Source organism: Colossoma macropomum, unplaced genomic scaffold, assembly GCF_904425465.1.
Source record: "Colossoma macropomum unplaced genomic scaffold, Colossoma_macropomum, whole genome shotgun sequence".
Classification (NCBI taxonomy): domain Eukaryota; kingdom Metazoa; phylum Chordata; class Actinopteri; order Characiformes; family Serrasalmidae; genus Colossoma; species Colossoma macropomum.
Window position 1 is genome coordinate 10,139,185 of NW_023494796.1, and position 13,391 is coordinate 10,152,575.

A 13,391-nucleotide genomic window follows, 5' to 3' on the forward strand; every position below is an offset into this window, starting at 1 on the left:
ATTGCTGGATTGAATGTTTCATCATTACAGTGTGAAACGGTGTGCAGCAGGCTTTGAGGTATGTTTTCTCTCGTTTAGTGGGTGTTTGAGTTTTGCTCCCATCAGCAGCGACATGCATATTTACCCAGTTTTGTACTGGCACTTTATTGATTTAATCTTACTCAGCAAACATGAATGATTAACTAAAATGGCTTTATGAAAGAAAACATAGGTATTTTCCAACATAACGTTTATTAAACATTCATGTTTTATGAGCAAGTTTATATTAATAAAGTGGCAGCACAAAACTGTATTTCCCAGCAACGCTAAGTTTTCAGTAAGTCTTATTTCTTCTTGTTGATTGGTCATTTTTTACGTCAGTTCATAACGTTTAATTTCTTTTAATGAGCTTTAAAAGTAGCTTGAATGCTCTGTTTTCTTTAACCAGTTTCTAAACTATAGTTCAGTTTAAAAGTCAGTTTTCAGACTTTTTACAGTTTTTTTTTGGCACTTGGTTTGCCGTTGTGGCCAAGTGTTGCTAGAATCAAGGTGCTAGGAAAGATCCCGGACATCAGAGGACTACGGTTCTGAGAAATCACGCGGTCTCTTCATATGAGTTTTAAGGTTTAACGGATGGGTTTCAGCAGCGCAATATGAAGCGCATCCTTGGTTTAGACATCTTGTAGTATCTACCGCTGCTGTTCTGCAGAAGCCTCGTCTGATTGTTTGGTTTAATTTGCTTAAGACTTCAAATAGTTTAAGTTGGGAGCCAAACACTACTGGAGAATAACGGAAACCCACATTTTACTCCTGCAGGAGAGAAACTCACAGGTAGGTTAAACCTGCAGTCAGTGTGTAAACAGTGTTTAATATTGCTTAACCGGGGCGGTTATCCCACAACGCAGGCTAACGCAGTAAGCCAAGCTCATTTTCTTCAGTGTCGATTTCACGAAAGAAGCTCATCTTAAACTCTGCTGAGTTACTGTGGAAGATTACGCTTTTGAACCAAACTGCTCAAGTTTAGGCTGAATCGCAAACGGATCTCTGCTCCCAATGTAGTGCACTATGTAGGTCATGAAATAACGGTTTACACCATAAGATGTACATAGTTGCCGTCCTACATGTAAACAGTTACGTGTTCTCGTGATAACATTGACCATAATTCGCATATTAGTCAACCGGTTTTCACCGAATTTGTTGACATCTCTTCGCGTTATTGGTTATTTAGATAAATAATGTACATGACGCTATATTTGTAATACACTTCGGATTCCAACATGTAAAACCTCTCAAAATTGAAGTGAGGAAGCTAATACAGCCTCAGGAAGTGTCTGAGTGAATAACTTTTCAGATTTAGATTTATCTGGTGCTTAGAAGTATTGATGGGATCTCTCTTGAGCAGAGGCAGCAGATCAAATGACACGAAACATTGTGATCTAGATCTGAACATTAATGTTAAACTAACTGGCATAAAAATGTAAACCAGATGTAATCCACGTCTATTTGCAGTCCAGTAGTAGAGTTTAATTAGAGTGTTACAGAAAATTGTAACAAAGTGCAAAGCAGATTTATTTATTTTGACAGTTTTGTTACATATGGAGAGCTAAAAATAAACATACACTGATCAGGCGTAACATTATGACCACCTCCTTGTTTCTACACTCATTGTCCATTTTATCAGCTCCACTTACTATATAGGTGCACTTTGTAGTTCTACAGTTACAGACTGTAGTCCATCTGTTTCTCTGCACACTTTGTTAGCCCCCTTTTACCCTGTTCTTCTGTGGTCAGGACCCCCATGGACCCTCACAGAGCAGGTACTATTTGGGTACTATTCAGATTGCGTTTTTAGTCTCCAGGATTGGCACTGGAAACTCATCTATTGAATCAGGCAATTAATTGTATGTTATTTTATTTCCACAATTTTCATTTTGAATGATCTATTTTTTAAAGCAAATTTAGTGGTCAAATAATTCGAATATATTTTTTCACCATTTGACCTCATGATGCACACAAATGTATATTCTTATTTTTGCAAATAGTGATTTCATTTATTTTAGAGGAATGTAAATAATCAAATAATCGAATAAACAGTCTGACAATGAACTCATGGTGCCAAACCAACTTTAAAATTCAAAAATATCTATTGAGTAAAGTGTTCAGCATCTAAATGTGGATTTTTTTTGTAATTGCATTTTAATGTAAGCAATTGTATTACAGAAAAATGCTAACATGCAATAATAATAATTTTTAATTTGATGCCCACAACACATTTCATGCCCACAACACATTTCAACACCCCTGGTGGAACATTTCACAACTAAGTAAGTTGATTGGGAACAGGTCAGTAACATGATTGAGTATAAAAAGAGCATTGCAGAGAGGCTGAGTCTCTCTAGTGGTAAAATTCAAAGCTGGATAAATTGCTGTTAGTCATTTTAATGATAAAAATGTTCTATACATGTATCAGTTAACTTACACAATTTAAAAGCTGTTAATGTAATGTTCGCTATCCGTAGAGGTTCACCTTTTAATGTAAGCTAATGTTCAGGGAGCTAGGAGGAACTGTCATCACATTAATTGCATTATCTACCCATTATTATGATTCTTAAACTAGTAATCTTTTTTTTTTATATCAATAAGGACTTCATTAAACAGTAACAAACTCTGCACAGTCTTTCAGGGATTCTAAACTACTTTATTGAAAACAGATAAACTAGGAAGTCTTATGTAATCATCTAGCCATGAAATACATGCAATTTAATGTAAACATTGTTCTTTACACAGTTTACAGAAATGTGTAAATATGCACTAGCGAAGCACACCCAGAGCTCCATGCTGCAACTAAATTGCAACTATGACCATTTGTGAGAAGTATAATTAATTAATTTTAGTTTAATAGTTTTGTTTACATTTAAGTAGAATGATAAAAATAGTATTCCTCAAGAATATTGTGCTGTCAGAATCTGGACTTTAAAAGCCCCAACGTCACAGACAACTCAACTTCCCTCACTTTTTTAAATTAAGGAGTTTAAAGCAATATGTAACCTTTGGTGAAGTTTCACAATGTATTTGCCACTACAGTCCATGTGTACCACATATAAACAGTAAGCTGCAAAAACAGCCTGGTTTGAATTCATTGTTTTTGTGATGATATGAGAACCAACTAATTTATATATCCACATATGCAGCTGACAGCAGTTTAGCTCCGTCCAATTATGCTGAAGTTATAAGGAGTGTTATAGCTCTGAATGGTTTTTGAATGAGGCACAATACAGGCAGCAAATCAGTCAGGAAAAAGCTGTTTTCTACTTGCATTTATGATAACAATAGGTTTGAAGAGGCAGTAGTGTAGGCAATGTTTTGGTACAAAATGAGTTTGAAAATACTGTTTTACTGCTGAATTTTGGATGCCACACCCCCTGTTTTGCCACTCCACACACATTGTGGCAGGGGATATTCTTTCTGACCACCAGTATAGCAAATGGGCCAAAAGTGAGTACACGCGCTTGAGTCTATCTACTAGCATTATACCGCTGAGCTAACATGGACATAAGGCCCCAAGTTTGGTAGAGTCAGAGATGTTTGTACTATGTACTACAATGAATTAGCCTTTTTAGCCATCCAAGTTTATTTGTTTTTAGTTTAATCCTCAGCTTTTCTAAATATCATGCCATGTGGGCATTTCCAACGATCCCTCAGCAAAATTCTCTCTTAGCAAATCAGCCACCACTTGTGTTTGATTTACATATCTAACTTTCCATTATTAACCAATTTTTAATTAATTACCAAAATTTACTGCAGTTCACTTCCAATATGAAAAAAACACTGGAAATGTTCTGGAGAGTTTATTGATGGTCACAAACTATAACTGTAATTAAAGCACTGAAATCTGATTATTTGTTTTACAGATCACTGACCACATCTTTTGTGATTTGCGGTACTGAACTCGCAGCTGTTATGGCTCACAGGTGAGTGAAAATGTAAATGAGCTGTCTGATTCTATAGATTTGTGAACTGAATCACTAATTAGCTTAATTAATTTTGTAAGGTTTTTTTATTTTATTTTGTGTTAATCAAGCAGCTCCTTATCAGTATACTACAGAATTGAAGGAAATCAAAAACAACCTCCTTTCTCTCCCCATCCCTCTCCATCTCGGTGGTCCATCCATCCCCTTTTTCTGTACATACATTTCTACCAATTGAATAAATAAAATTTAATGAAAAGAATGAGATTTAAAAAAAGAATGTTATCCTGTAGAATGTACATCATAACATTTGTTCCAGTCTTTTTATCAAATCAAAACTCCACATCTTTAACTTTATTAATTCTAGCTGTGGCCAATTCTAACATAACTGTGTCGTACTCTTAGATTGTGTGGTGGAAGCCGCCTACTGTGCAGTGATTTTTCTAGCTGATGTTAAACCAGCGAGCCACATCTTCCTTTGTTTTCCTGTTAGATTTAAATTAGAGACATTGTTAAGCAATAATACAGCTGGTTCCACAGGGATGTCTTATACAGTATGATAGTAACATTTATCCTGACGTCATGAACATCCCCACATTCCTGCACCATATGCAAAAAAAATCCCATTTGTTATTGTGGGTAATGGTTACAGTGAGGATTTAATGCAAAAGCACTTCCGTGGTGTCCAATTATGACCTTCGACAATATTTAAAATGGATCGGTTGATGATTGGGGTTCTTTGATGCATGAAATATTTTCTCACAGTGTTTTCCAATCAACTGTATTAATAGATAGTTATTTTTCCCAGATAGACTGAATAAGGAGCTTATTACATAATGTTTCAATGAGATGAGAATATATAATTGATACAAGACCTTGTGGTGGTGCATTAATGATCCAGTCGTAAATCAGATGTGGCTTGAGGCTTTTTCCCCATGGATTAGCATCATTTCATGAATCTTGCTCTTAAGAAATTGGAAATATTTGGCCTTTCTCCATTATCTGCACCACATGGACAGTAGAACAAAAAACAAAGGACCCAGCTACTAGTAGGCCTATCTTGAATTAGTTTAACTATTTCAAGTTAATTTAAGTAACTGTAGCCAGAGCGGCTGATCACCATTCAAGAATACTTTAAGTCAAGCTTGTGAAAGGTGGTCGGCACTTTGTGAAGCACTCAAGTTTTTCCACTTAAAACTGCAGACAGAGCTCTTTTCCTCAATCAACAACCACAGGATTTTGCATATTCCTAGAAACCTGTTGACATGGACTTTCATCCTTCAAGGAACGAGAATGTGAACACTGCCTCCACATTCCACAAAGGAATTCCATGAGGTTGATGAAAGTTGTATATATAGGAAGTATTCATCATGTGAGACTGAACATTTGGGCACACTCATTTTAAATTCAGCCATCGGCTTTGTTCTAGCACGGACTAGAATAAAGGTTCGGCTGATCTCATTAACATAAAGCATAAACATGAATCACCCGTGAATGATGTTTTTTGCTGTATAAAATTGCCACTGTTTTTTTGTCTCTGTTCAAAGAACAAAGAAGCAACACTCCTTCCCTTGTGTAAGCACATGCGCAAACCCTCTCTCTAGCTCTCTTTTGCCCTCTCTCTCTCTCTCTTTCTCTTACATGCACACTAGCTAAATGGTCATTTAGCTCATATCCACTGCAAATATAGTAATTATTGTTAATTCTTTCATTTGTGTCTGAGAATAGATATGTTAGAAAATGCTCCATTTATTTTTACCTAGATATTTGTCTTGACATCATTCAAATACTGGTTGCTGGCAATATCTATATACAATAATTCACATTTATTAGAACCTTCAGAAATGAAAATATTGATATTACTTTATTTAGAAATTAGAAATTGTGATATTTAATGTTTTATGTACATACCTAATTAATGAGAATATTATTAATGGGGCATAGTAAATTAGTTTTATGTAGCAAAAACCCCTACAAGTTCCTGTTCATTTCCCTTCCTTAAAGATATTCAGTATGGTCTACATGTACAATAATGAAAGGAGAAAAATCCAAAATACATGTTGATTTCAAGATACGCTGCACTGTGCTCAGGCCTGGTGGTGTTTCTATAAGCATACTGTTCAGCCTTTAGCTAAAGGGGCGGATCTACTGGGTCACTTCATTTGCCATCCAGAGACTACTTTTTCAATATTTTAAGAAATTTTGTTCATTTAAAAGACAAACATGGGTTATGCACAATATTCAGACATAAAAGAGAAGGCACAGTTAGGGTCGTGTTAATCCAACAGATTTTAAGGGGCTAAAGCTCAGGGCCTCCATGCTATTTTGATTTGCTACATAAATTAGTTGTTTAAGCCTCCACCTTTAAGTAGTCTAGAAGCCTAGTTTGTCACAGAAAACTGTCACCACTGAGATCATTAAAGCAACACTAGGTCTACTGATGTCTATTTATACACAAGGTTTGAGTTAATTTTGTGTCAAAAGTTTCAAATATAATTAGAATATCCATGAGCAAAACATTAAATATCAAAATGTCAAATATGTTGCAAATACAAAAAAAAACAGTTAAATCAAACTGAAATCTTCAAAAAGATATAATTTATTAAACATTTTGCCAGTTTTTGCATTAAAAAACATAAAATTTACAAATGTACTTTCATTGACCCACGTGTACCTGTAGGCCAGCAGTCCAGAGCTAACAAAACTGGTCTGTTAACTGGGAGGCAGCCAGGGGAGTGGAGTAGTGCAAGGCTGGGGGGAAAAAACACTCCACATGCACCAACGGGAACAGCGAATCACATGCCAGGAAACGTCAGTCAACCAAAACACACACAGGATGTAACACACATTTTAACAGGGGCTCGGTCTTAGTGTCTGCTAAAGATGAGTTTGAAGAAAGCTGTTTAAATCAGTGTTAATTAATCCTCCTTCTGATCACCTGCAGCTCCACACGGGTTGAATTATTCCTTACCTTAAAACACCTGATGCAGCTCATCAACTGATTATTGAGCTTTTCATTAGCTGATCATGTGTGTCTGGAAATCACTGAATCTACGGTGCTGTGGGGTCAAGGGAAATAACGTAAGGTAGCACTGGCATAAACACAGTGAAGACCAAAAACACCACCTATTACTGCCAGCTATGTTACTGCTGCTGAGAGAAGCTGATAGGTAGTAATGTTTACTTTTCACTACAAAGGGAATAAACTTTACATCACGTTTAGCTGTTCCAATCTAGTGTTTATAAAGGCTTTTGTCAGTCTCTTCTTGTTTCTACCCACAGAGTACCCACTGAAACAGCCTTTGTATCTCAGCACACCCATTTACATAACGCTGCTGCTCCCAAATCACTGTCTTTGCACTAATGCAATCCAAAACTACACGAAGAAAAAAGTGACCCTTATTACTCCCACGATGGGGAAATTTCACCTCCGCATTTTGACCCATCCGTGCAGTGAAACACCACATACACACTAGTGAATGCACACGCACACTAGGGGGCAGTGAACACACTTACCCAGAGCGGTTGGCAGCCCTATCCATGGCACCCGGGGAGCAGCTGGGGGTTAGGTGCCTTGCTCAAGGGCACTTCAGTCACATACTGTCGTCTCAGAGGATCGAACCAGCGACCTTCTGGTCACAAGGCTGGTTCCCTAACCTCCAGCCCATGACCCCATCAGATAGTTAAACAGTTAGTTGCATTACTAGTATGGTTCTCCAAGTTAGCCCAAGAGGACACTGCTAGGCTACATAAACAAGTTTAGGTTCGCCAGTGCCCAAAATAACAGTTCTTTTTACCTAGGTCGACATGGGACCCATAAACGTGTTACAATTATAATTTAAAAGAATTTGACAACATTGCTCATAATGCCAGATATGCCAGTAAAAAGCAGCACTCAGTACAGTGTGTTCCACCATGCTCGGGGCGGTTCATGCTGAGTAATTATGTGTTCAGAAGACCTGTCACTCCAAACCAGTTGATCAATAGAGAGTACAGGTGAACGCCTTCTTCTAAGACCTGTTAAAAAGTGCCAAAAATCAGAAGCAAAAGAGCGATTCCTGAATCAAAAAATGCATCAGCAAAATCAGCAAATAGAAAAAAAGTAAAGAAAAATCTAGCAAAATCTGTAATAAATTTATAGCCGAATGAGCGAAAATTAGTAGAAATCTTTTTGAAAATTTGATTTAGCTCTAATTCTTTGTATTTGCACCAAATTTCTGGTATTTTCATACTCAATATTTTGCTTGTGGATTTTATACATTTTATTTGAAACTTTTGGCACAAATTGAACTCCATATGAACACGAATGGTTTCTGAATAAATTTGATAGCCAGTGTGATATTGTTTGTTCTTTGTCAAAACTCACAAAGTGCTGAAAACTTAATCCCCGACTGCTCGATTGAAGATAAGACCAAAAGACAGACGATATAAACATACACAGATACTGAAAGCTAGTTTTAGAAACAAGTTTGTTACTGGATTTAGAAAGCTGGTATCATGAAACTCAGTATGTTATCACATAGACTAATCTGAACAATATTGCTTCCACATTTTTGGCACACATAATAGAATCGCAATTTAACCCCTGATTGCATCTATGTGACACCATCTTACCAGCTGTTCTGCTGTGTGTACCGGCACATAAGATGCTGTCCTGCTGCGTCTACCGGCACTTGGGCTGCTGTCCTGCTGTGTGTACCGGCACTTGGTCTGCTGTCCTGCTGTGTGTACCGGCACTTGGTCTGCTGTCCTGCTGTGTGTACCGGCACTTGGTCTGCTGTCCTGCTGTGTGTACCGGCACTTGGGCTGCTGTTCTGCTGTGTGTACCGGCACTTGGGCTGCTGTCCTGCTGTGTGTACTGGCACATAAGCCACTGTTCTGTTGTGTGTACCGGCACAGCAACCGGCTACCTCCCCTACTGTTTGTTTGGTTACAGTAAGGTTTGTGTGTGTGGGAGCGGACACACTGCTTCTTTAGTGGTTTCAACACATTTAGAATGTGAGTCAATAGAGCTAAGGCTGAACTGTGCAGATAAGCAGTAAATTATTTGTAAAATCATAACTTATCGTTAACAGTAAAACTCGTTAAATAGAAAACAATATTGTAACTATTCATTTTGGTTGTTTTATTCTGATGGACATCAATGATAAACCGCTTTATGTCTCTTACATTTTTATTTTGTGAAAGAGGTGTTGATAGGGATGAGGTAGAAAACCCAACAAAGTTGGCGGCAAGCCTCAGGATGCCTTAATATTAGGAATTGACTGATTATCAACCTGATCAATAATTGGAGCTGATATTCAGCATTTTTCTAATTGTCAGAATCTGCTCTAGAATTTGCTTCCTTGCCAATACTAGCAAATGAGCCGCTGTTTTGCTGGGTGTACCAGCACATAAGCTGTTGTTTTGCTGGGTGTACCAGCACATAAGCTGTTGTTCTGCTGTGTGTACCGGCACAGCAACATCTCGGCTACAACCCCTACTGTTAATTTGGTGAGAGTGAGGTTTGTGTGTGTAGGAGTGGACACACTGTGCTGATCCACACTGCTTCTTTAGTGGTTTGAACGTGTTCAAAATGTAAGAAAAGAGAGCTAATGCTAAACATATGCAGATAAGCAGTAAATTATTTTTAAAATCATAACTTATCATTGTACATTTAATAAATAAGAAATTTCTGGTCATTTTTATTTGTATTTTCGCTCGTTAAAACTACAGACAACTGCAACTCTACTTCCAAAGATTCCACTACTCAAGAGCGAATCAGAATACCTCTAATATATTCAACACATCCAACTTCAGCTTATCACTTAAATTACATTTTTTTGTTGAACAACACAATGAAATAAACATATTAACATTCAAATTCCCATATTTTTGCTTTTTACCAACAATTATTACTTTTAGTGTGTGATTACTCAGATGCTTACTGTAATATTTTTTAGTTTGTATCTAGGCTTTCTATCTTGCACTCATATGCTGAGAAGGCACCTGACGTGCTTTCAACAAAGTCAGTGACTCATACTACATATTTTTTCTATATAAATTTGATATTTTTGTCAAATGTTTTGAATTTAAAGTTTCTTTTTGAGCTTCAATTTTTATTATTGACTGTTAAACCTCATTGTGAGGATTTAAGTGGTTTATTTTTATCTGATTAAAGATAACTTTTAAATGTTTGTTCCAATTTTTCAGTCATACTGACTAAAGGTCAAAGCACTTTGTTTTCTATAATGTTCTAATATTCATTTAAAATAAGCTGTGAGTAAGAGTTGAACAAAAGACACTAAACTTTAGTTTTCATACAGTACAATCACATAAGTGTTCTAATGTGCTAGAATTTCAAACTGATATATCAGCTAAAATATATACAAATGAAAAATAGCATTCTGTAGGCTTGCCTCATATTTATCTTATTAATTTTTATGCTCATTACTATTATCTATATCATTACTACTTTTTTGATGTCCTGTTAATCTTTAGTGTTACCTCATTATTTGCAAATAAATTATAATAAATTTTTAATTCAGACTTATTCTGCTTTTAGCTATCACAGTAATTTATTTAATCATTAATGTGAGCTCAGTTTGAGAGTGTTAAACCTCTTTTTACTTTGATTTTGCAGATTAAGTGGTGCATCATCATCTTTAAATGATTTAATCAAGATAAGTCAGTTGCTCAGTCCAGGCCAACCAGCACTGCACCGTCTTCCAACAACAAGACGTGATCTAGACAAGGATGGCAAGACCAGAAAGTGGACATTTGGACAGAAATATGGAAATCTGCAAAACAAAACAATCCTGATGGTGGGAGAAACTGGATCAGGCAAGACCACTCTGATCAACACCATGGTCAATTACTTTCTGGGGGTGAAGTTTGAGGATAAAGTGTGGTTTGAGATCACAGAAGAAGAAAAGAGAAATCAAAGAGAATTTCATACATCTGCCACTGTCTATGAGATCATTTCTGAGGAGAAACTCTCCTCTCTTACCATCATTGACACTCCAGGTTATGGAGACACCAGGGGAATAGAGAAGGACATGGAAATCGCTCGAAACTTACATGAATTATTTCTACATGTTACTGGAGTGAAGGATCTTGATGCTGTGTGTCTTGTACTGAAATCGACTCAGAACAGAATCTCAGAGAATCAGCGCTACATTTTTGAAGCAGTTCTGTCCTTATTCGGTAAAGACATAGAGGACAATATAATGCTGTTTATTACACACTCAGATGGAGGACGACCAACAAATGTTCTGGAAGCCATCAAGAACGAAAAGATCCCCTGCTGTTATGATGATGAGAATAAACCTGTTCATTTCCTTTTTAACAACCGTCAGTCTGAGAAACAGGCAAAAAAATATGAGCATGTTTCCAAATCATCTTGGGAAATGGGGGAAAGTAGTTTGGAGGATTTTTTTGAATTCCTAAACTCACGACAGAGAAAAAGCTTAACTATGACTGTAAGAGTTCTAAAGGAACACATGCAGCTTGAGGCCTGTGTTGAGAGTCTGAAGGAACGCATCAAGTTCAGGGAATGGAAGCAGAGAGAACTGACTAAAGTTCAGGATGCTCTGAAACTGAACAAAGAAAAGATTGAGAAGAATGAAAATTTTCCTTTCACTGTCACGACAGTTTACAAAGAGAAAGTCGACATTACAGGTGCCTCATGGTGGGACCGAAAGGTGACCTCCTGCACAGAATGTCAGGTAAATTGCCATGAGTATGGATGCTGGATTTCCACAAATGCAGTTTGGTGCCAAGTTATGAAAGATAAGCACTGCACTGTGTGTAAGTGCCCTGACAGTAAACATGTCAGAGAGAGCAGGAAATATGTAACAGAGCAGAGAGAAGAGAAAGTCATATTTAAAGAACTGAAAAAGAAACATAGTAATACAAATGAAGAAGTCATTTATGACAGAAATTCTTTTAAAGAAGTGGAAACAGAGCATGAAAAAGCTCTGAAAATGAAAGAAGAGATGACAAAGCTAGAAATCGGCCTGAAAACAGTCCTGACTGAGAATGAAGAACAGAGGAAGACCTTGGTGAAAGGCGTCTGTGTGTCAATCATAAAACTGTCTGAGATTGCATTAAAACCAGACTCTGTCTTCACCATTCAGTACCTTGACTTCCTGATTCCTCAAGTTGAAGAAGTTGGAGCTGCAGAGTGGATTCAGAAACTGAAGGACATGCAGAAACTGCAGCTGCTAAAGAATCACCTGTAAAGAGGTATTTTAGTAGGATGAAGGATTACTTTAGTGAAAACAGGACGGGGCTTTAACACTGTACAAGTAATGGCACCAGCAGTACATATTAGAATACAGGCAATTTAAGCACACGGAGTCTGGGTTAGCGCCATAAAACAGCTTGTGTCAAGAACCAGGCTCTGACCTCCACAGGTCCAATCACTAATACAAATGGGCAATAAAAGACAGCAATAAAGACAATAAGGAGACAGCAGTGTGTCTCTTAATCAAACTTTGAGTAACAGAAAATCATATTTCTGGGATTTATATCCACTCCAAATGTTGATCACCCATCCTGGTTCGACACCAGAAGACCGGACATACTAAAAACAAGGTTGTGCAATATATTATTATGAATCTATCAATTTAGCGAGTTAATTGATATTCCAAACATGGATCCACAGCTCCATCAAGTGGCTGGAGTAAGACATGCAACGACACGAAACCATTCCATCATGAATTGAAAGAAATTATTTTACATGCCTGCCTGATGTTTAAAACTTTTTGTTTGTAAGTGATATTACTTTTATATTACTTAATTCCCTAAATGTGTATCTTTTCTGTCAGTAGGTGCTAGGAGTTCTGAATGTTTATTGCCTTGTTAATCTTACTCATATCATGTAGGGAACCTTAGAGCTTTAATAAGTATGTATCCTATATATTTTTTTTTCCCCATCTGTGTAACAATACCTAGATACTATATACAGTGCCTGCTTATGTCTTTTTAATATCTGTTGGTTCCAGATGGCATGGGTTCAAACGATCTGTTACAAAACAAACAGATTTCTGTCTTTGAGTTTTGAGGGAATGATTCAAACTGTTATGGTACTTGAAATGTATTTCATTTATTTAGTCACTGCGAATCAGATTTGGCCAGAACAAAGAGAAGGGTTTAATTCAGGTGGGGGAGGTGTTCATAGGCTGTATACCACCAGAATTGGAGATGGTGAATAGCTAATCACCCTTATGTGAGAAGAACCAATCAGTGCACTAGCTCCAACCCAAGGGGGGTGGCCTGTGGCCAGAACAAAACCCAAGCGCAACAGATTTTTGGCAGTCCGAAGAAAGAAAGTAGAAAGAAAGGACCATTGAGCAGGGATGGGGGAGTAGCTAAGTAGCGCGTTACTTTTTGTGGTTAGCTATGAATATTTGTAGCTAATAGCTGTAGCCGCAACAGTTTTATGAAATGTAGCTGTAGCGC

At 37.1% G+C, this 13,391-nt stretch overlaps 1 protein-coding gene across 2 annotated transcripts; it reads left to right on the top strand.

The window, feature by feature from the left end:
- Window positions 1-16: 16 nt before the first annotated feature.
- On the top strand, window positions 17-12,714 carry LOC118817100. 2 transcript variants are annotated; one of them, XM_036583800.1, is made up of 3 exons: window positions 17-58; window positions 3,891-3,950; window positions 10,570-12,714. In XM_036583800.1, exons 2-3 carry the CDS (start codon window positions 3,940-3,942, stop codon window positions 12,167-12,169), a joined length of 1,611 nt encoding a protein of 536 aa, XP_036439693.1. In that variant the 5' UTR covers window positions 17-58; window positions 3,891-3,939; the 3' UTR covers window positions 12,170-12,714. The 2 variants fall into 2 exon arrangements, with proteins under 2 accessions (XP_036439693.1, XP_036439694.1); XM_036583801.1 differs by lacking the exon at window positions 17-58 and adding an exon at window positions 705-810.
- The last annotated feature ends 677 nt before the right edge of the window (window positions 12,715-13,391 follow it).